At 35.2% G+C, this 23,187-nt stretch overlaps 1 protein-coding gene across 1 annotated transcript in view; it reads left to right on the top strand.

Moving 5' to 3' along the window:
* TTN (titin) overlaps window positions 1–23,187 on the top strand; it is a 284,284-nt gene that overhangs the window by 132,441 nt on the left and 128,656 nt on the right. The window contains exons 134-164 of the mRNA XM_066346291.1: window positions 863–940; window positions 1,156–1,230; window positions 1,440–1,532; window positions 2,280–2,357; window positions 2,552–2,776; window positions 2,991–3,074; window positions 3,254–3,331; window positions 3,829–3,912; window positions 4,175–4,258; window positions 4,478–4,564; window positions 4,772–5,053; window positions 6,594–6,668; window positions 6,834–6,917; window positions 7,452–7,526; window positions 8,180–8,272; window positions 9,955–10,023; window positions 10,174–10,263; window positions 10,409–10,705; window positions 11,597–11,677; window positions 12,433–12,510; window positions 18,520–18,603; window positions 18,717–18,800; window positions 18,882–18,965; window positions 20,425–20,508; window positions 20,813–20,896; window positions 21,363–21,449; window positions 21,584–21,667; window positions 21,775–21,858; window positions 21,988–22,062; window positions 22,195–22,272; window positions 22,679–22,762. Coding sequence (XP_066202388.1) covers window positions 863–940; window positions 1,156–1,230; window positions 1,440–1,532; window positions 2,280–2,357; window positions 2,552–2,776; window positions 2,991–3,074; window positions 3,254–3,331; window positions 3,829–3,912; window positions 4,175–4,258; window positions 4,478–4,564; window positions 4,772–5,053; window positions 6,594–6,668; window positions 6,834–6,917; window positions 7,452–7,526; window positions 8,180–8,272; window positions 9,955–10,023; window positions 10,174–10,263; window positions 10,409–10,705; window positions 11,597–11,677; window positions 12,433–12,510; window positions 18,520–18,603; window positions 18,717–18,800; window positions 18,882–18,965; window positions 20,425–20,508; window positions 20,813–20,896; window positions 21,363–21,449; window positions 21,584–21,667; window positions 21,775–21,858; window positions 21,988–22,062; window positions 22,195–22,272; window positions 22,679–22,762 — 3,102 coding nt within the window. The remainder of the gene's footprint in view (window positions 1–862; window positions 941–1,155; window positions 1,231–1,439; window positions 1,533–2,279; window positions 2,358–2,551; window positions 2,777–2,990; window positions 3,075–3,253; window positions 3,332–3,828; window positions 3,913–4,174; window positions 4,259–4,477; window positions 4,565–4,771; window positions 5,054–6,593; window positions 6,669–6,833; window positions 6,918–7,451; window positions 7,527–8,179; window positions 8,273–9,954; window positions 10,024–10,173; window positions 10,264–10,408; window positions 10,706–11,596; window positions 11,678–12,432; window positions 12,511–18,519; window positions 18,604–18,716; window positions 18,801–18,881; window positions 18,966–20,424; window positions 20,509–20,812; window positions 20,897–21,362; window positions 21,450–21,583; window positions 21,668–21,774; window positions 21,859–21,987; window positions 22,063–22,194; window positions 22,273–22,678; window positions 22,763–23,187) is intronic.

Here is a 23,187-nt window from a genome sequence, read left to right as displayed (position 1 = left end):
TTTTATCTCTTGAAGATCATATGTGTTGGCATATAATTTCAGTTCCAAAAAAATTATTTATCTTTTTCTTTTTTTTTTTTTTTGTATTTTTCTGAAGCTGGAAACGAGGAGAGACAGTCAGACAGACTCCCGCATGCGCCCGACCGGGATCCACCCGGCACGCCCACCAGGGGCTACCTACGCTCTGCCCACCAGGGGGCGATGCTCCGCCCCTCCGGGGCGTCGCTTTGCCGTGACCAGAGCCACTCTAGCGCCTGGGGCAGAGGCCAAGGAGCCATCCCCAGCGCCCGGGCCATCTTTGCTCCAATGGAGCCTTGGCTGCGGGAGGGGAAGAGAGAGACAGAGAGGAAGGAGGGGGTGGGGGGGGTGGAGAAGCAAATGGGCGCTTCTCCTATGTGCCCTGGCCGGGAATCGAACCTGGGTCCCCCGCACGCCAGGCCGAAAAATTATCTTAATACGTTCTTTTTGAAACTTTGAAATGAGTCAGTATATTATGTCACTTAATTTCTGATGTTTCTGAGCCTAACTTTGAGGTATAGTCTTGAAGATAACATTAAAAGCTAATATTATATAAACAGAAGTTTTAACCATCATTTTGTCTACCTGAAGTGAATTGAGAACTTCAGTACATAAGAGAGAGTTATAATTACCTAAGAAAAATAAATAGCAAGAAGGAAAAGTTACTGTAAGCTTGCTTAAGTCTTTTAGATCTTCTTGGACCTCTGATTCTCACTCATGTCTAGAGGCTATGGCTACGCTGCAGATAAAAGATAACATTTTAATTCTCTTGAGTCTATTTAAGTACTATTTTTTATTTATGTTCTCAAATCTAACATTAAATACCTTGTATATGCTTTTAAAGAACCTGAGAAGCCTATCCCAGTAAAGCCTGTCCAAGAAGAACCAGTTCCCACAAAACCAAAGGCTCCACCCACTAAAGGTAGAGTGAGAAAAACTTTATTAGTACTAACAGGCTCGTGTTTCCTTCCTGTCTGTCATACCATAAATATACCTGTCGAAGTGGCGGTGTACAAATCGTGTGTTTGTTTCTTTGGGAATTTTATGTAGTGTGTTGTATTTCTTCAGTTTTTATTCTTACTACTCTTGAGAAATCTGGTTCAGGTTTTTAAATCTGTTAATATTGATATTTTAAAGTTCTGAAGAAAGCTGTCCCTGAAGAAAAAGTACCAGTGCCCATTCCTAAGAAACTCAAACCTCCACCACCCAGAGGTACTTTTCAGAGTAATTAATAACTACCAGAACGTCTTTGTTGCTTATGTTCCATAAACGTCTACTACCTTGTCTGCTGCTCCTTGTTTTCACTAAATGTATTGTCCTAGTCCTGATTCTGACATTTCAGGGGGGTTTCTTGTGTATTTTTGTTTGCACTGAATTCATGTAGTTGATTTTATGCTCTTCAATGATTAATATCTTTAAAGTGCCCGAAGAATCAAAGAAAATTGTTGAGGAAAAACTGCGCTTTTCAATTACCAAACGCGAAAAAGAGCAGGTGACTGAACCAGCTACTAAAGGTATAATGATTTTCTTCCTAGATTGGGTCTTTTATACTGTCTCTTGAAAAATTAAGGCAGCTATGTTTTGCTCTATTTCATTGTTGTGTATCTTTTAAATTAATTGTTTGGAGAACATTGGATGTCAAAATCTTTAAGGAAAAGGAGATAATGTTACCTTTAAAAGAAAAAGCCATTTCAAAACATAAGCATAGCCTTTTATATGCTGGCTGCATCCTGCCACATGGCTACGCTATAAAGAAAGTAGAATGTTTGGAGTTCAACTCAACCATCCTGGTTTATCTAAATTGATATAATGATATAACAATATTTACCACAGTTTAATAACTGTTCATTCATTCTAAAGTCATTTTGAAGTTAAAAAAACTAACTCAGTGTCTAGTAATTTTTCTCCTGCTTTTTACTAAGTGTGAAGTAACTTCTCTATTATTTCAGAAAGTATACTTATCTAAAATTTAGCTTTTCAGTAAAGGATATTTCCTACAGGCAGAGATACCTGAACACTACACATGATTTCACATTTGGGCTCTGCTACCTCAGGCTTACTTGAGTACTTCTGTTTGTTTTTATCCCAGTAAAGTTCAGAATTGTTTCCACGGAATATATAAAGTTTTTATACATGAACTATTACATATCTATCACATAGGAGGTATTTGCAAAATTATTCTGTTTAAAGAACAACAAAGCAAGCACTGGCTGAGCATCCTGTTTCTTACATTTAAATTTTCTTATACTTAATGTTTCAAGTGCCCATGAAGCCCAAGAGGGTTGTCACAGAAGAAAAAATGCTCATTTCTAAAAAAGAAGTAGCAGCATCTCTTAAAGGTACTTAATACTGCTCTTTTAATGTGTTATTAGTCTTCTTTGGTATGAAATTTATGTTCGGTTCTATGTGCAAAGTTTTTCTGTGTGAAAGGTGAAGTCTGTTCTTTCTTCTGTTACAAATGGTATGTTCCTAACATGTCTTAATTTTGTTGAGAATTTGGAAAATGTCCAACCTAAAAATAATATCTTTAAAGTGCCTGAAGTACCTAAAAGACCAGAACCAGAAGAGATTGCCTTGGAGGAGGAAGTTACAAACCAAGTAGAAGAATATCTTGAAGAAGAGTATGTCCATGAAGAAGAGTACTCTCATGAAGAAGAAGAATACCTCCATGAAGAAGAGTACCTCCATGAAGAAGAGTACCTCCATGAAGAAGAGGAACTCATAACTGAAGAAGTGACACCAGTAATTCCAGTCAAAGGTAGATGACATCTCCTGCAAAGTTTACACAGCAGCATCTTTGGAGTCTGAGTGTCTAATTTGGTCAGATTTGGGGGGTTTTCAGCACAGATAAGCAATTCTGCTTATGTTAGAAACAGACACTTTTAGATCCTGAAGTATGATTTCAGCAGTTGTTTCTTACATTTTTTATCTTTTTTGCAACATTTCCAAAATTCTTATTAATATCTTTAAAGTGCCTGAGGTACCCAAGAAACCTGTTCCAGAAGAGAAGAAGCCTGTTCCTGTTCCCAAAAAGAAGGTAGCCCCACCAGCAAAAGGTACTTCATCATTCATATCATGGGCATATAAAAACCTTAATCTGCATAGAAATAGTTAACTATCTCATGAGTTCAAAGCGTGTATGTGTTGTTATCCGTTGTTAGAAATGTTAACTGTGCTTTGTATGGATGTGTTGTTACTAGTAGTTAGAACTTACCAATGAACAATATCTTTAAAGTGCCTGAGATTCCTAAGAAGCCAGAGGAGAAAGTTCCTGTGCCCATTCCTAAAAAAGAGAAAGCTCCACCAGCTAAAGGTATATCTCTTTGTAGTCCATCAGGGGGAAAATGTAATAATTTACTCATGTAGTATAACTTGATGAGCCATATCAGTTCTTTCCCATGATGACCTTAACAATATTAATGACAAGGCAAGGACTACCCAACAGGTTATAGGGGCAGTTTACTGTGCATCTATCTCTGAATTTTGCCATCAAAGCATGCTGATGCTTAATGCTTGGCTCCTTCTCTTTAGTGGAAAGTTTTAGTGTAAAATAGATTTTTATTATAACATCAAAATGGACAAAAATCACTATTTACCAGACATTGTGTGTTGTCTTTATCACCAATCTATGTTTTCTCAGTGTCTTTTTATTTTTGTTTTTGTTAATTCCTTTTGTTTGTGGCTGTTACTATTTTCAATCTTAAAGTGAAATTGTTAGAACATCTATGATGCTTCAATGAAGTCTTGAAATCGCTGGATCTTATCTATGGGTAAAAAATGTGACACTAACCCTATTTAATATATTTAAAGTTCCTGAAGTACCAAAGAAACCTGTACCAGAGAAGAAAATGCCCATACTGGTTCCTGAAAAGGTGGAAGCTCCACCTGCCAAAGGTACATGAACTTTCAACGTTGCAAAATTTTTTATTACATATTTGCATGTGAGTAAAAATTAATTGGTTCAATTCAATGCTCTTTGGGAATGCAACACTTTAATATTCCTTTATGAGAAAGAAAAAATTTTATTTTAAGGGTAAAATGCTTCTTGAAATACCTTGGTTATATTTTTATTATGTTATCTTAATCTTTTTGAGACTATGCTTGGATTCAAAATTTTTTGTTGTATAAAATTTTTCTCTGAATTATTTCTTTAAAGTACCAGAAGCGCCCAAGAAGCCCGTGCCCGAGAAGAAGGTGCCAGTTCCTGCTCCTGAAAAAGTAGAGGCTCCACCTGTGAAAGGTACAGCACTACATCATTTAAAGTACTTGGCAAAAAAAACTTGTTTTTTTTTTACATGTTTATGTATATTAACATAGAAATTCCCCCCTAATATTACATGTTTTTAAAACTTGTCTTATTAGTAATATGAAAATCAGATGTTTTGTAACTCTTTTTAATATCTGTTGCACTAAACCTTGTAAAAGAACACCTTATTAAAGACAAATAATATCTTTAAAGTGCCAGAGGTACCCAAGAAGCTCATTCCAGAAAAAAAGAAACCAACACCACCTAGTCTGAAAAAAGTAGAAGCTCCACCACCCAAAGGTACATTAACCTCTAACAGAACCAGGGCAAAAAGGAAAACTAACTGGTATTATACAGCCCCACAAATTATTACTAATGCTTAATGACATTTAGTTTGATGACAGTTGATGCTCTATGATCACAGAATATTTGTTCTTCATGTTATCTTGTTGTTATGAATATTATACATAAAAGTGATGCTTCTATGGTTCAATAAATATCTTAAAGTGCCAAAGAAAAAGGAGCCAGTTCCAGTTCAGGAAGAGGAAGTTCCATTTGAAGAAGAAATTTCTCCTGAAGAGGAAGTTGTACCAGAGGAAGAAGAAATCCTTCCTGAAGAAGTGGAAGTTTCTCCTGAGGAAGAGGAAGTTCTTTCTGAGGAAGAGGAAGTTCTTTCTGTGGAAGAGGAAGTTCTTTCTGGTGAGGAAGAATTTGTACCTGAGGAAGAAGTTGTATCTGAAGAGGAAGTTCTTCCAGAAATTAAACCAAAGGTGCCAGTACCTGCACGAGGTATAGCAGCTCTTCTTGGAGTCATCAAGCCCTCTTTTGTGTTGAATCCTACCTTTCCACCTTTTTGTTCATCTTCCATCTTATCTATAATGCTTTAGTCTCTATGTTGTCTACCATCTAAATCTTAGAAAACATTCCATATGTGTGAGCTCTTATTAATGTGTGTCTGTCTTGTGTGCTTATATTTATGTAAATTATCTGAATTTCTTTTCAAATTTGATGATATCAAAAGTCATTTATTTGTTTGTGGTCTTATTTTCATATGTCTTTTTGTTATAACAACAATACTGTGCATGTGATTTTTAATATCTTAAAATGAATGTTTTTAAGTGCCTGAAGTGCCAAAGAAACCTATACCAGAGAAGAAAGTCCCAGTTCCTGCTCCTAAAATTGTGGAACCTCCACCACCCAAAGGTATACCTCCCTAAAAAGTGAATACACAGTCTTCACTCATAGCTTCACCAGAAAAATTATAGTGGAACAGGGGATTAAGAAAAAATACACATAAAATAAACAGTTACATTTTTACTTCTAAAAATATTCAGGAACACTGACATCCACTTTCACTGGATACAAAGCAGTATTAAGAACAAAGATGAAAGGAAATGTCCCAAAACTGTCATAAAGGTCTATCTGATTCCCTATAATATTTTTAAACATTATAATTTTATATAGATATTTTGCAATGATAAATAAGCTAAACAAAATAAGATACCTGAAAAATATGATAGATAAATCTTAAATTTTATCTTTCAACCATTTATGTTAAATGCCTTTTTAACGCTAGGATGGAAAGAAAAAAGAAAGATTATATATTTTTTCAAAATACTGAAGAATACCTTATGTCTTCTGATATGTGAATATAAATAGCAGACCAGTAGATTTTTATTTTAGCCTTGTTTTTCGACTTTGTGCCTTGCTGTATTATCCCGAGAAAAGTCTTTAACCCATCTGATCCTCAAGTTCCTCTTGTATGAAATGGGATACTAATATCAGTCCTCATGGGCTCAGATATTATTGTGAGAAAAAAATAAAGAAAGGTATGCCGAAGTACTCTATCTCTGAATGAAGAGTATACAGATCTGACATATTCAACCAGCTCACAGTACGACAAAATTAATATATTTATGCCTGAAAGTTCAATTCCATTTTCTGCAAAAGGTCATGGTACCACAATTTGAAATATGCATAACTGCTCCCTCCACCAGGTTAAATAGTCATATTATTCAAAATATGGTAAAGATGATTCTTTATTGAATTTTAAGGATTCAGAAATACTTTCTAGGTAATGATTAATAAATTCCTAGTGAAATGTAAATGGATGAAATGACTGCATATGCTGTCTGATAGTTAAATAGGTTGCAGATCCCTTGCTTTACAAAAACCTATAATAATTAGGTCATAATATCCAGGCTCCCAACTTGCATTACATCCCTATCCTGAGTGAGTGCTGTGCATTGGTCTTTGTGTGTGTTCTTCTTGTAGTCTTTCTTTCTTGCCCCTCCCAATAAATTCTTATCATGAAATGATGTCTTTAAAGTGCCTGAGCTTAAGAAGAAAGCGCCAGAGAAGAAAGTGATCATTCCTAAGAAAAAGGAGTCTCCCGCTGCCACAGGTACTGCTGTTTCCAAGCAAATGAGACACTGCCATGTCTTCCCATCACCTGCAAAAGTCGAACTGTCCCGTTTCAGTGTTTGTTCATATAATTTGTACTGTTGTTTTGTTCATTGTCTCGGTGTTTGTCAAACTGAAATTATAAAATTAAATAATACCTTTAAAGTGCCTGTGGTGCCCAAGAAACCTGAACCAGAAAAGAAGGAGCCTCCTCCTCATCTGAAGAAAGCAGTGTCTCCACCTGCCAGAGGTACATCACCCAGAACAGGGATGTGTTCGCTGCGCTCATGTTGAACTGTGATGCTGTCACTCAGGATGTTCAACACAAACATTTTCATTGTGTGGTCTGTCATTTGCATTTGTCCTTTGTGACTCAGTTGCACCCATGTTTGTACTGTCGATTTTTCCACTTTGTCTATTTTAATGCGTTTTATCTTGATTCTCTATGTATGTTATTTCTAAAAAATAAAAATACTAAACTCAAATATCTTTAAGAAGCCAGAAGTAACTAAGAAACTAGTCCCTAAAGTACTATTTTTCTTCCTAAAAAAGTAGAAGCTCCCGCAGTAAAAGATAGAATATCTCTTTAATGGACCCTTAAGCTTAAACTACAACCTCTTTATTTTTGTCTCCTTAACTGATTCCGTGATATGTCAGTGTTTCATCTTGTGCATGTGTGTTCTGATATTTACTCTCTTATGTTAAAAAACAGAAAACTTAGTTTTTATGTACTCATCTTTGGTTCTTACATTTTAACTGCCTAAAACTATCAATATCTTTTAAGTTCCTGAGGTACCTAAGAAAGTGGAGGAAAGAAGAATCATTCTCCCTAAAGAAAAAGAAGTTCCACCCGTTGAAGGTAGATGACTTTCTGAGGAAATAGCATTTTCAAAGTCATCCTTGTCTTATCATTGTTTAATATTTGAAGGGTTAAATGCACGTTTCGCTCCAGAAAATAAACATATTCAGACTCTAATTATTACTTACCTAGTAGAAATTATACCAGAATACTAAAACCAATTGAATCTCCTTTCTTATGTGTTTAGCCTATTTGTTTGTTTGCTTGTTGTTTGTTTTATTTTAATAAGAATCTTGAAGGAAACTGTAATTTCCATGATAAGTTTTTCTTCAACTCTTTGGTTGGCAACTGTGGGGTAAACTTGGCCTAGAGATATTCCAGATAAGCCTGAGTAACAGGTGCAGAAAATCTAACTTCTACCCCAAAGTGAATATTTGACTTCAAATAAGTTTACTTCCATTAAAACTAAATAATAATAATTTTAATCAAATTCTCTCTAAGGCCCTTTCCAATTCTAAAATTCTGTGATGGGCCTAACATATTTTGAAGATCCAGTAGCTTTTTTTCAAAGATTAGTGAGTTTTCATACACTTTTGGAAGGCTGAGCTATGAGTTACTTATACTGATCAGGCAACTTCAGTTTTCAGATATATCATTTTAGTCTAACATTCAAAAGAATTACAAAAATAATTTACAAAATAATCTTTTTAAAGTGTATGAGGAGCCTGAAGAGCCTACTCCAAAAGAAGAGATCCCAGAGGAACCACCTAGCATAGAGGAGGTTGAGGAAGTGCTGCCACCTAGAGGTACAGCTGTTTTATGGGTTAGACACTTAAAAGACACCACAATCCAAATCCTTCTCAGAATTTGTCTTTATCCAGAATTCATCGGTATACTTTTCTTATAGCATATCTTATAGCAGCTGATGCTTTGTGTCCCATCCCTTGCCCCCTGTCAACTTTTTTTCTACTGCAGCTGCAATACAATTAGAGTGAGAGATTATTTTTGTTACAGGCACTTCCATTTATTTTCTGGCCAGCTCCTATTGTAATACTTTCTTCTAGTTTTCAATCCTTGATTTTTCTTAAATATTATGATGGGGGGGAGTGTTTCTGTGGTGTTCACTTTTTAGAATAATTCTTAACCTGTAATTTCTGAAGACTATGACAATCTTTTATATAATTGATGTTATGTTTGCTTATAAGAATTCTAAGTAATATTTTTCTCACCCTTGGAGTCACTGCAATATATATATAATTACCATTTCGGTTGCTAATATCTTTTTAAAACCAATGTTTGGGGGGGGCATATGGGAGTTGTTTTGTTCATTGCATGTCATTTTTCAAAATGTTTATAAACTATCTTTTAAGTGCCTGAAGTGGTTAAGAAAGCAGTACGTGAAGCACCCACTCCAGTTCCTAAAAAAGTGGAGGCGCCACCAGCTAAAGGAATAGCAAATCCCAATTAATATATCTTTAAATTCCAATCAGTTTTCTTTTTAAAACAAAGTATCTTCTTTCACTGTTTTCTTAGGTCATTTAAGTAGCAAACTTATGAAATTGAGTAAGAACTAGTAAAAATATAATTCATTCCGTTTATTTAGCCTTTTCCAGGATGTTAATGGATGATTATGTATATATGTATATGAATTATTCCAGAAGCATCTTATTTTAGATAGCTAAACACTTTGATAGTACATTTCTCTGTACTTTGATACATAGCTATGAATTCTTTTTCCCCACATTTCAATCCCCATAGATTTTATTCCATTACATAAAAAAGATTTTCTCATGTAATAATTATAATAGTTATATCTATTATATTATTTTATAGGGGAAATGTGTTCTAATGCTTGGATAATAACTATTTTAAAAGCTTCATGTCCCTTCAGTAATATTTGGCCTAAGTATTCAAAGTTATTATAAAATGTTTATTTCTCATTGCTTCCTAATTAAGTTAATGCTTCAGTGGTGCCCTTAATTGATCACATTATACAGTCCCTATCACAGTAGGCATTCTCAGCAGATATAATAGTGCCCAACAAACTATAACACTTATGTCAAGGCTTAAAAAGGCAAAAAAAAAAGTCTTCATTAAATTAATAATAGTAGCAGTAAACCCAATATTAGTAATATTTGCTATGAAAGGAAGGAAGGAAAGGAAGGAAGGAAAGGAAGGAAGGAAGGAAGGAAGGAAGGAAGGAAGGAAGGAAGGAAGGAAGGAAGGAAGGAAGGAAGGAAGAAAGGAAAGAAAGAAGGGAGAGAAAAGAAATAACCAGCACAGTTTCTTTAAAACATATCTTCTTCTAAAGGTATGGTTAGCACAAATGAGTAATTTGAGAATATATCTTTATTTCCTGTCAAAGTGGTGTCTAATAGTACGGAGAAACTTCTTAGACTCTGATTATTGTTGGTGTTGTTTCTGATGTTTTTATTTCATGTTTTTATTAAGTATTGTCAGCTAACTAAAACACCTAATACCTTTAAAGTGCCAAAGAAGGTTCCTGAGGAAAAAGTACCTGTTCCTGTTCAGAAAAAAGAGGCACCTCCAGCCAAAGGTACATCTTCTCTTTTAAACCTGAACTTCCTATTAATCCTTTTTTTTAAGACTTTTATGTTTTATGTCTCTGTGTCTTGATGGTTTTTAATGTTTTGTCTATGAAAGCTTGCTCTTAACATTCCTAAATGTCAAAACTATATCTTTAAAGTGCCTGAAATACAAAAGAGAGTCCCAGAAAAGAAAATCCCAGAAAAGAAAGTCCTTGTGCCTAAAAAAGAAGCCATTCCCCCAACAAAAGGTATTTCGGGAAAAAATCTTTGATTTTCATGTGTTGTTGCATGAAAACCTTTGTTTCCTGTTGTTTTATTTTATACGTTGATATTACATCTTCATTTATTCTGTATTTAAAAAAAAAAAGTCTCTTACAAAAGATGCTCTTTCAGGGAGGACTGTTCTTGAAGAAAAAATGTCCATTGCCTTCCACAAAGAGAAAGTAGTAAAAGAAAGAACAGAACTAGAAGTAGTGGAAGCAGAAGTGGAAGAAGCCCTTGAAGAAGAAGAGTTCCATGAAGTTGAAGAATATTTTGAAGAAGAAGAATTCCATGAAGTAGAAGATTTTTTCAAAGTAGAAGAATATAGAGTAGAAGAAGTACACAAAGTTGAAGAAACTCATAGGGTAGTCAAAGTTTTAGAGGCAGAAGAAGTGGAAGTGTATGGAAAACCCAAAGCTCCACCTAAAGGTAGAGAGGATTTCTTCCAATATTACAAATTACCATATCTTGTGTTAACTTTTTGTTTTAAGTACATTTTATGTTCAGTTTGGAACACTAGAAACCCACTTATTTTCCAATTTGTAATCATAAAGTACTCTATACTTTGTATCAAATAGTTTAAACAAGTTGATACAAAGATCGACATAGAGACCAACTACATGGAGTGTAATCTTAGCAGACAAGATAATACTTGATATTTATTTATTTAATGAGGTCACTGTATGATAGTTTGGATTCTTTTTAAAATCCAGCTGAGAATGTTGCATAATTGATACAGTTGTCAAAATAACTGACTAGTGCCATCAGTTGAGTGAAAAAGAAGCTACTTAGTTCACTGAGGAATTTATTTGTTCAGGCAAAACAACCATTGCTTTGATAACATTTCAGTCAGCTGTTCATAAACTGATAATTACTTATCAAAAGCTTCTGCCATTTTTTATTTTAAAAATACCATTAAGGAAATATATGAAATGTTGGTGACAGCACCTGCATTCTAGTGTCTTCTGAAAATTAACCATAATACAAATAATCCTTTGCAATACCATGCCATATCTTGCACAAATTAATAATGTGTGTGATATGAAGGACTGTGTGTGTGTGTGTGTGTGTACTATCTATCTATATATATATATATATATATATACACACACACACACACACACACACACACACACACATAGTAAATATACAATATAGGTGAAATTTAGCAAAACCAAGTCTTTTTTTAAAGTAGGTATGGTATAAGTTCAAAAAATATAAATAAAGCATTTTATCAGCCCTTGTTATACTAACTTTAATGGTAATATTCCATAATATTTTAAGAGTTTATTCTAAAGCAAAACACTAATATCTTTGAAGGGCCTGAAATATCTGAGAAAATCATCCCTCCAAAAAAACCACCCACTAAAGTTGTTCCTCGAAAAGAGCCACCAGCTAAAGGTATTTCACTGGAAAAATATTACTTACCTAATTGTATGTACAGTAGCACCTTGGTTATTTTACAAGTTTGCATTATACTTCATGTTTTCTTCTTTTTTGTGTTTTGGTAATTTTTAAAGCAAACTAATATCTTAGGAGTGGCTGAGGGTCCAAAGAAATTTCTATTTAAAAAAAGTCACTGTTGTTATACCTAAAATGCCCAAAGCAAATGTCTCTATTCCAAAAACTGAATTCACATTTCCTTCTTTGCTACTATATTATTACATATTCACTAATGTGCTTATTCATAAATCCATGTTTTTCTGTTATTAATTTTATTAACTTACTAAGTATAAATTCTTGGTAACTATGTTTTAATGTCCTTGCAGTGTTCATTTTTGTAAACCTCTTGAATTTCACAATAGAGAAAAATACGATCTAATAAATAATGTGTACTTATATCTTTAAAATCAGTGAAGCATTTAAGAACATGGTCACCAAAAAGTACCAATTATTCTACCAAAGCAAGCAGAAAGCACCAGCTGAAGGTGTCTTGTAAATTTTTCTTCTCAACTTATAACATGGGAAATTCCCCTGGATCTGTTCTTATACTTCTTATCAAAATTCAACTCTCATTAAATACTGTAATGTATTTGATAAAGTGATGTCTGTACTTTATAGTGTTGTTCTCTGTTTACATTTCTCTTATGCTCTGCATGTTAAAAATCTTTATGAATATTTAAAAGTAAAATAAGTTATTACTACTATCTTTAAAGTACCTGAAGCATCCAAGAAAATTGTGGTAGAAGAAAAAGTGTATGTTCCTGAAGAACCCAAACTTCCACCAGCTAAAGGTACCTGCCTTTGCCAATTCATCACTAATATAAAAAGCTCTTTTATTCACTTACTATGGAGAAGAGACGGATAACATTCTCCCATCAATGCCACAATATAACTGGTTAATGTAAACTGTAATTTATGTTCTATCACATAATCTTTCCTCGGGGAACAAAAGGATAGCCTAAAAGTTTATTGTTTGTGTTGATCCTTTTCTTAAGCAATAATTAAACTATATTGACCCCTCAACTTGTTTTTCAAAAATAATTAATTCCGGAAGCCATTGCCAAGCACCTTTGGAAACAAGTAGACATGTTCCAAATTACAATAGACAATGATGCTATCCCCAAAGGACAGAGTGTTTCTAATATGACAAATCAAGAATTCATTCACAGTGTGATCTTGAGAAATACATTGACTGTGTATTTAGTTGACTTATTTTGGAATTTTGGTATTCTCTATGTTAGATATTTCTTTTTGTCTTGATATTTTACACCCAATTACGACATTCTTAAGAATAAAACAATCAAATATCTTTAAAGCACCTGAAGTACCCAAGAAAATTGTTCCAGAAGAAAAGGTTCATAAAGCTGTTCCTAAAAAGCCTGAAGTTCCACCAGCTAAAGGTATACACTGTTACTAATCACAACAGGAAGTGACTCTTTGTTTAGTTATTCATGGTTTAAAGTGAATGTGTGTGAGGTTAAATGTGTGTTTTTCATTTCTTTATATTTTTAATATCTTACATTGTCATATATAATAATTAATATACTAATATCTTTAAAGTTCCTGAGGTGCCTAAGAAAAGTATTCAAGAAGAGAAATCACCCATAGTTCTTTCTGAAGACACAACGATGTACAGTGAGTGTAGAAAAATTGGTGGTTCTCTTTGGTGTCATTTGTGTTTGTCTTTATAGCTTTAAAAAGTAAATAAACTAATACTTTATAAAAGCCTAACACCACAATAACTATTTGGCTAAAAGTTAATAATTTAAGTGGCTACTAGCCTCAAAGTTATTTCCTCACCAATTTAAAAAATAAGTAGTCCTGTACTTAAAACGTTGCCCAAGTTTAGAAAAGTCATTTGTCTTGTTGAATTTGTTGTCTTGTTTTATTAATCTGTTATGTGTAGAAATGTCTTCTGCTTTGAAGCAATTTATTTTCTCAGACTATTAATTAACTTCATAATAGCATTTTAATTGGATTTTATAGAATCAAAATTCTCCACCATTATTTTTTTTTGTTTACTCTCAAAAACAATCTCTAGAAATGTTGGCAACCTTTTGGCAATGCTGCTGAAATGACCATAGATTTACACAGCCATTTAGAACCCCAAAGGAATTCTTAAGCCATTTTTTAAATGAGCTTTCATGCAAAATTATAATTAAATAATTTGAGAAGTAAAATGATAAAAATTATTTTTATTATCTGAATAATAAAATATTCTGAATAAAATACTATACAATAATCTTAGTAAAAGCTCCAGTAATCAAATATTCTTCCATCTATTTTAATCTAAAAAGTTCCCTGTTTAAACCCAATTTTTTAGTCACCCTGTAATTCTCAGGTGGGATAAAAATATATGCTGACTCCCTCCTTTGAATACCCTTTCCATAATTGAATTTGGTTGTTGCTATCATCCAGTCTTTCTTTCTGAAAGCTGAAGGAATCTTTATTTCCTTATTTGCCTTACCTTCCAAATATTTAATTATTTTTATTTTCTGACTTCAGTCTCTAAATGATTTTTGCATTAATATTAACCTAGGAAAACATAAACTAGATGTGGTTTGAAAACACAGATTAGCTAGGTTCTTGGAGAAGAAAAAGGCATACATGAATTTCCAGTAGGTCAAATATACAAGAATTCCTAATGTACAACTCAATATTGATCTTGTTCTTTATGAACAAAGCCATAAAAACCAAGAGCTATAGGAAAATTTTACCAGTAAATATCTGCAGAAAAAGAATAATTATATAGTCTCTTGTCAGTGAGCTAATCAATTTTATCACCATGTTTATAAAGAAATACTGAGTCTCATATCATATAACTGGGAATAAACCTTTTTCCTAGCCAATATGTTAATGTCACTAATTTTTGTTCATGTACGACTAGTAATTTATATAATGATTATGTATTATGTTTTTCTTAATACTGCCCTTCATCAGCTTTGAAATGACGTTAATTGTATATGTACTAATATCTTTAAAGTGTATGAAGTATCTGAAGAATCAATCCTAGAAGAAAAAGTACTTTTGACTCAGCCTCAAAAAACAAAATCCAAACTAGCAAAAGGTATATAACACTAATTACCCAGTCTGAAGAATATTTATTTATAGCTCATTTTAAAATCTCAATATTTACTTCACCATTTATAAATATAACTGTACTCATATCTTTTAAGTGCCTGAACCACCTGAGAAAATTGTTCCAGAGGATAAAATATATGTGACTATTCCTAAAAAGAGAAAAACACCAGCAACTAAAGGTATATTTCAACAACAACAAACTTGAATGAATATCTTTGCCTTCAAAATTCAAAAATTGCATGTTATATAATTCACTCTTTATAAGTTCTAAGTATAAATCTACTAATACCTTTAAAGAACCCTAATACGACCAGAGAAGTTTTTTCACAGGTATAGTTATCTGAGGCTGTTCCCAAAATTTCAGAGCATCTTCCAACTCAAAATATAATTCTTAGTTATGAAAATCTAAATAAGAAAATTCTTCTTCAGTCTACAAAATATGTTTAGAACATCTAAAGACAAGGAATTATGGCATTCCCCACCAAAAAGTGCCACTCATACAATGTGCAAAGATAAACTATTAGCACAAAAATTAAAATTTGAATTTAAAGTTACAATCTCTTAGTTAATATACCTAACTTTCTTAATATGCCATTTCTTCATCTTTTCTCATGTAAAACCTACTAATATCTTTAAAGAGATGGAAGTCTGCAAGGAAGGTGTTCCCGAGGGGGCAGCTTCTGCGGCTAGGGGAAGAAAGTCTCCATCACCAAAAGGTACAAGCCAGAAGAAAGTTTCCTGTCTCATTTTCTAATTATACTTGTACTTAACACATGTAAAAATACTAATGTCTTTAAAGCCACAGAGGCTACCACGGAAGTCATTTCAGAGAAGTGGCTTCCTCAAAGCAGAAGTTTGATTGGGTATATACATGTCCCCAGGAGTCATTTAAGAGAAAACAGAGGGGGGAAATATTTAACATATATATTGATACATATATATATGGGAGATGGTTGGGCTACAAAGTTTATCTATGAGGCCTCTGGGGAAAATATGTATACATATAATGTGCAGATGTAACCCAGATGGATTTTTCAATAGGAAATAGTTGTTATGGTATCCACAAAAATAAAAGTCAGAATAGCTATAAAAAAAACTACATAAAACTAACATTTATATCCCCAAAAGTAGATTAAAGTGGCTCAATACAATCGCTTTAGTGCAGAAATTAGTGTCATCAAATGACAGAGGTGTTTGACTATAGACTATAAATTAGCAATTCAACTTTCCTGAGGTGGAAATTCCAAAATATAATATAACTGCCTGTTGAAATTGCTTTTTTATTAAAATAAACTTCCTACCAAAACCATGCATATAAATTTGAAATAACTTAGTTCCCATAAGACTTAAATATTATAGAAATATTTTCAAGAACCCATTCATTAAAAATTAAATTTAAGGTGGAGCTCTTTTATCTGTTACATCATCTCTACCCGAGCCTCTTCTAAAACCAAAGCAGTTAAAATTGGAATTCTGCCCTGAATACTTTGTAGCTCCTCTCATTGTCTTTTATTTTTAAAGAGCCCTACACTTTTCCATTTTGAATATTTTTAGGTAAGTCAGAAGATGAGAAATTTTTGAACATCTAGAATAACAATTTCAGTAATTTAAAGACTATCTAAACACGTTGACATTGTTTTCTCAGTCTAGAATCTTTGGGTTGTTCTCCTCTCTGCTATACTTAAAAAATAAACACTTTTCTAAAGTGCTTAAGGTGAAGGTACAAAATGAAGCCAATCCAGATAAGAAAGGAGCTCTTTTACTCACCTCAAACTAACAACTAAAGGTATAGTGTTCATTATAAACAAAGAAAAAAATCAATTTTTTTATGCGAAGCTAATTTTCCATGATCTAATTTTCTATATATCTACCATCCCAATAAAATTACTAATATAGATAGTGTCTGAGGTGACCAAGAAAACAGCTCTTGATCATCAGATATTCATACTGTTACCTAAGGATCAGATTCAAGCAGCAGGGAGGTCTCCCAATCTGGCGCATTCCTGTAGGTGGAGGTATGTCTAAAACTCTTTACTGCTCTTCATCACTCTGAAGTGCAATAAATTAATATCTTTAAAGTGCCTGAATCACCTCCAGAAGTTGTCCCTGTAAAGGAAACACCCACGACTGCTCCCCCTGAGATTGAAACACCTTCCACTAAAGGTATCCATTCATTCTTCCTTCATTTATTTAGTAAGTGCCTATTTTGTGCATGGCGCTAGTGAGCTGGGGCATACTGAGCAAAGACACAGAAGACAAGATTCCTTTCCTCAGTACTTTATACCTCATCTAATTCTTGAAGGAAGCACCCTTGTAGCCATAAAATAATCTCTGATTTAGTTAAAGTGACTAATGTCTCCACTGATCCCTTAATCTCTAAATATGATACCTCTATCTTCAAAGCACCAGAAGCTATGAAAAAGGTTACTCCCGATGTGCAGGTATCTGAGGGCGTTCCTAAACAGCCAGAACCACTGTCTATGAAAGGTGCGTGTCATTTCTGCATAGGTACTGAAGGAATTGTCTGTCCTCTGCTCTTAAAATTAGTTTTTAGTGTTCTCCATAACTCCTGAACATACTAGAGTCATTAAAGCACCCTCTCAGAAGAAAATATTTGTGACTGTGTTTATCAAAACAGAAAACCCTCCAATTAAAAGTATCCATTCAACAAATACTTAGTATGGAGGGTTCTACAGTGTCACAGAAACTTTGCTCGGTGCTGGAGAAGGGTGAACCCTCTTCTCAAAGATCCTACTAACCCATAGACTTACTTGATTGGCAAGGCAAACAGAACATAGAAAGGGAGAGAAGAGACTTCTAAAACACTGTATTTGCTAACATATTGTGATTTCAGTTTTCATTAATCATTTTAATTCTTAAGCGTGCCCTACTAATATCTTTAAAGTGACTGAAGCTCCTCAAGAAGTTGTTCCCGTAAAGAGAGTTCCTTCCAAAAAAAGAGAACCTCCATCAGTTAAAGGTACAAGTTACCATGTCCTCAAGCTCTAGAAGCAATCACTGTTGCTGTCTTGAAAATATTTGCCTGCTCCTCATGGTCTTCATAACACTAAATGTTAAAATACTAATTTCTTAAAGTGCCGGAAGCACCTCAAGAAAGTCTCCCTGAAAAGAGAACATATGTGGCTCCTCACAAACTTCCCGAAGGCCCCCCTGATGAAGGTATACGTTGCTAGAAGCTCAGAGATTTGGAAAAAATATCTTTTCCCATATAAATGTGCTTTCCTGTTTGTACCGATTCCTATAACCCTAAATGTAAAAATATTAATATCTTTAAAGTGACTGAGGCTCTCAAAGAAGTTGTCCCTGAAAAGAAAGTGCATCCTCCCCAAAAGCCTGAAGCTGTCCTTGTCAAAGGTACATTGCGGACCTCTCTCAAAGGCGGGATAGGGAGGGTGACAGAAAGCATCACCTTGCTAGCCTGGGAAGTTCTTCTGATGTGTAAACGTAATTTCTGTCTGTGTCCATCCTTGTAACTCAAATGTAAATTTACTAATATCTTCAAAGTGCTGAGAGCTCCCCAAGAGGTTGTCCCTGAAAAGCAAGTGCCTTTGCTGCCTCCTAAAAAGCCAGAAGTCCCACCTGTTTCAGGTATTTGTCATGGATCTAGGTGTAAGAATATATAACTTATCTGCTCCTGAAAATACTTTTTTCCCTTGGTCTTATAACACCTGATTGTAATTGTACTAATATCTTTTAAGTGCCAGAGGCTCCCAAAGAAGTTGTCCCTGAAAAGCAAGTGCCTTTGCTGCCTCCTAAAAAGCCAGAAGTCCCACCTGTTCCAGGTATTTGTCCCTGACCTTAGGTTTTAACAAAGCAGAACTTATTGGCTCTTGAAAATATTTTGTTCCAGTGGTCTTCCTAACTTCGAGATGTAATTTTACTAATATCTTTTAAGTGCCTGAGGCTCCTGAAGATATTGTCCCTGAAAAGAAAGTGCCTTTGACGCCTCCTAAAAAGCCAGAAGTCCCACCAGCTAAAGGTAGTCACCTCTGTGTCGCTCTTCAATGCTGTCCTCTTGTCTTGACTCTGTCTAATCATCAAAATACTAATATCTTTAAAGTACCCGAAGTGCCAAAGGCAGCAGTCCCAGTAAAGAAGGTGCCTGAAGCTATTCCTCCCAAACCGGAAAGTCCTCCCCCTGAAGGTAATGTCAAAGCTATCTATACCAGGGAGAAAAATAACAACTCTTTTAGCTAGAAAATTATATATACAAATACCACTCCATAAAAGGGATATCATTCTAAAGGAAAAAAAAAAGTCAGAAGTTTGCCAATATATCTTGGTGTATGATTACATAATCATCAATTATTTTCACTTTTTCTAAACACAAATTACCAATATCTTTTAAGTGCCTGAGGTGCCGCCGCCAAAGGAAGCCGTCCCTGCAAAGAAAGTGCCTGTGTCTCCTCCTAAAAAGCCGGAAGCTCCACCTGCTAAAGGTATTTATCCTTCTGTGTTGTTTGTTGTTCTCCCTTTCAAGGGACTGGGGACAGCGTGTTTAGAAGTGTCCCCCTGTCTTCCAAATTGTATTGCTTGGGTAAATATGTTATCAACATTCCCCCTATTTATAGTTTCTAACTAAAACATACTAATATCTTCAAAGTTCCCGAAGCTCCTAAAGAAGTTGTACCTGAAAAGAAAGTGTCTGTGACTGTGCCCAAAAGAGCAGAAGCCCTGCCTGCTCAAGGTATTTATTCCCACCGCTCTGTTAAGAGGAAGAAAACGTTGTCTGGTATCCTTACAATTATTACAGTCTATGCCTTCGCTATTCATAAATTCTAAAACTATTAACATCTTTTTAGTACTTGGAGCTACTCAAGAAGTTGCCCCAGAAAAGTTAATTCCCAAAGCACCATTCAAAAAAACCCTAGAAGCCCCACCTGTCACAGGTATATGTTAGCCCTGACCTCATTTTGCAGAAGAAATATCTCTTTCATTCTTGAGAATAAGCTTCGGCCTTTGCTCTTCATTAACTTAAGTGTAAACCTACTAATATCTTTTAAGTGCCTGAAGCTCCCCAAGAAGTTGTCCCAGAAAAGAAAGTTCCCAAGGCACCACCCAAAAAACCGGAAGCCCCACCTGTCACAGGTATGTGTTAGCCCTGACGTCATTCTGCCAAAGAACTCTCTCTTCTTCTTCTGAAAACTCAGTCCACTGGTCTTTATTAACTTCAGCGTAAAACTACTAATATCTTTTAAGTGCCTGAAGCTCCTCAAGAAGTTGTCCCAGAAAAGAAAATTCCCAGGACACCACCAAAGAAACCAGAAGCCCCACCTGTTCCAGGTATTTTTCATGCTGTCCTTATTCTATAGAAAAAAATAAATAAAAAACACAACTTTGCTCTTGGCAATATCTTCAGTCCATCGATCTCATGAACCTAAGTGTAAACCACTAATATCTTTAAGTGTCTGAAGCTCCGCCAGAGGCTGTCCCTGAGCAGAAGGCACCACCGGTGGCACCTGCGAAACTGCCAGAGGTCCCACCTGTTACAGGTACTTATCGCTCACCTGAGACTTAGGAAGATATAACTCTTCCAATCTTAAAAATACTTTGTTCCAGCGGTCTCATCACTACTAAAAATAACTTTACTAATATCTTTTAAGTGCCTGAGGCTCCCCAAGAAGTTGTCCCTGAAAAGAAAGTGCCTGTGGCGCCTCCTAAAAAGCCAGAAGTCTCCCCTGTTACAGGTATTTGTCCCTGATCCCAAGCTTTAAGACATAATTCTTCTGCTCTTGAAAATGTTTCCTTCCAGTTGTATCATAACTCCTGACTGTAACTTTACTAATATCTTATAAGTGCCTGAGGCTCCCCAAGAAGTTGCCCCTGAAAAGAAAGTGCCTGTGGCGCCTCCTAAAAAGGCCGAAGTCCCACCTGTTACAGGTACTTGCCATTGGCCTTAGACTTAAGAAGATATGAGTCTTCTGCTCTTCAGATTACTTTGTCCTAGCGGTCTCAGAACTCCTGTTTCTAATTGTACTAATATCTTTTAAGTGCCTGAGGCTCCCAAAGAAGTTGCCCCTGAAAAGAAAGTGCCTGTGGCACCTCCTAAAAAGGCCGAAGTCCCACCTGTTACAGGTACTTGCCATTGACCTTAGACTTAAGAAGATATGAGTCTTCTCCTCTTCAGATTACTTTGTCCTAGCGGTCTCAGAACTCCGGTTTCTAATTGTACTAATATCTTTTAAGTGCCTGAGGCTCCCAAAGAAGTCCCTGAAAAGAAAAGGCCTTTGGCGCCTCCTAAAAAGGCCGAAGTCCCACCTGTTAAAGGTATTTGTCATGGGCCATTGGACTTTTTTGTTCTTGAAATTACTTTGTTCTAGCAGTCTCAGAACTCCTGTTTGTAATTGTACTAATATCTTTTAAGTGCCTGAGGCTCCTCAAGAAGTCCCTGAAAAGAAAGTGCCTTTGGTGCCTCCTAAAAAGCCAGAAGTCGCACCAGCTAAAGGTAGTGCCTGTGTCTGACATTGTTCATTTTGCTGCGTTTAATACTGTTCATTTGTCTTGACTTTGCCTAAACATCAAAATACTAATATCTTTAAAGTGCCCGAGGTGCCAAAGGCAGCAGTCCCAGTAAAGAAGGTGCCTGAAGCTATTCCTCCCAAACCGGAGAGTCCTCCTCCCCCTGAAGGTAATAATGAAATGATCCAAACCAGTGGTTTTTAAAAAGAAAAACTCTCTTCTTAGTGTGATAAACAACGCCTTGCAAAATATTTTATATTCTTTAGTCAAGTCTGGTGTTAAAATGAGCTTGTGTCTTTCAAGTGTACGAGGAGCCCGAGGAAACAGTCTCTGAAGAGCCTCCCGAGGAAGCCGTGGAAGAGCCCGAGCCCGAGGCTCCGCCCCCAGGTACTGGGCCGGCTGCTGGACCCACGGCCTTAGCCAGTGCTCCCCGCCTTTGTCCTGTTCCTCACTCCTCTTCTCTTATTCTAAAATATAAATTCTAAAATCTTTAGTGACTGTGCCGCCTAAGAAACCTGTCCCAGAAAAGAAACCTCCTGCTGTCGTTGCCAAAAAACCTGAACCACCTCCAGTGAAAGGTATATTTCACTGCCCCCGACTTCCTACAAGAAGATATGTCTTTAAAAATCTTACATTTTACTGCTCTACTTCATGATTTCCGTGTGTCATTGAAACTATAAGCTAAAAACTACTAATATCTTTTAAAGTGCCCAAGGAAGTTGTTCCTGAAAAGAAAGTGCCCCCGGTGGTTCTCAAGAAACCGGAAGTCCCACCTGCCAAAGGTACACGTAGCGGTCACCATCTGATGGGGGTGGATGTAGCCTCCAACTCTTAACAAATGTTCTGTTCTGTGTAAATGTGATAAATGTTTACTAGCTATTCTTCATAATGTTAAAATACTAATATCTTTAAAGTGCCTGAAGTTCCAAAAGAAGTTGTTCCAGAAAAGAAAGTAGCTGTTCCCAAAAAGCCGGAAATCCCACCAGCAAAAGGTACATGTCAGTAATGAGATTCTACAGAAGTTCTCAGTCTTGGTCTCAAAAAATCACTTATTATATGAAACTCTTTTGTTTGTCAAATCTCTTATATTCACATCTACAAACCTTATATTCTGGATGTTTAGGGTTTACTTTTTTTTTAATAACATCACTGATTTAAAAAAAAAACACTAATGTATCTAATGTGAGAATTGGAAGAGTTTACTAATGTGGTTTTGGTAATATTTATAGGCCACATTTTCCTTCTTTCTGTGTAGTTCCAAGAACGATCATTGACCTTATTGTGAATTTTGTTCTTGGATCTGTCCCTGTGTTATCTGAACTACATGTGAACTAGATGTGGTATAAATTTCATGTCCTTCCAAATACCCAGAAGTAAAACTAACTAATATCTTTAAAGTGCCAGAAGTACCAAAGAAACCAGTCATAGAAGAGAAACCAGCCGTTCCTGTTCCCAAGAAGGTGGAGTCTCCTCCTCCAGAAGGTACATGTAAGACCACAACTGCCGCTGGTGCTATTTCTCACTTAAGCCTTGTTCTTCTTTTTTCTAATTTAATATCTTTTGATCACTTTTTGTTCATTATTTGTCTTACTTCATCATTTTTAATTAGCTCCAATCTCAACTCTATTTTAAGTTATCAGTCAGTGGCAGCTACATAGGGCATTGTAACCCATATTAAACAACACTCTCCCGTGTACACAGGACGGGAGAACGGATGACTATGAAAAACATTAGACACCAAAAGGCTTTCTAAGCATTCACATCAATAGAAACAGAAGTCAGTGGAAATAAGATAGATTTCATCCTAACAAATAAGAGAAGATATTAATTGAAACAAGGAATTACTATTTAGTGTGTTCAGTGTTTGGTGTGATTTAGAACGTGGTTTCACACACTGAATTAAAATT

The sequence above is a fragment of the Saccopteryx leptura genome, chromosome 7, assembly GCF_036850995.1.
Source record: "Saccopteryx leptura isolate mSacLep1 chromosome 7, mSacLep1_pri_phased_curated, whole genome shotgun sequence".
NCBI lineage: Eukaryota > Metazoa > Chordata > Mammalia > Chiroptera > Emballonuridae > Saccopteryx > Saccopteryx leptura.
Note: the sequence above shows the minus strand (reverse complement) of the source record. Positions and strands in the feature narration are given on the sequence as shown.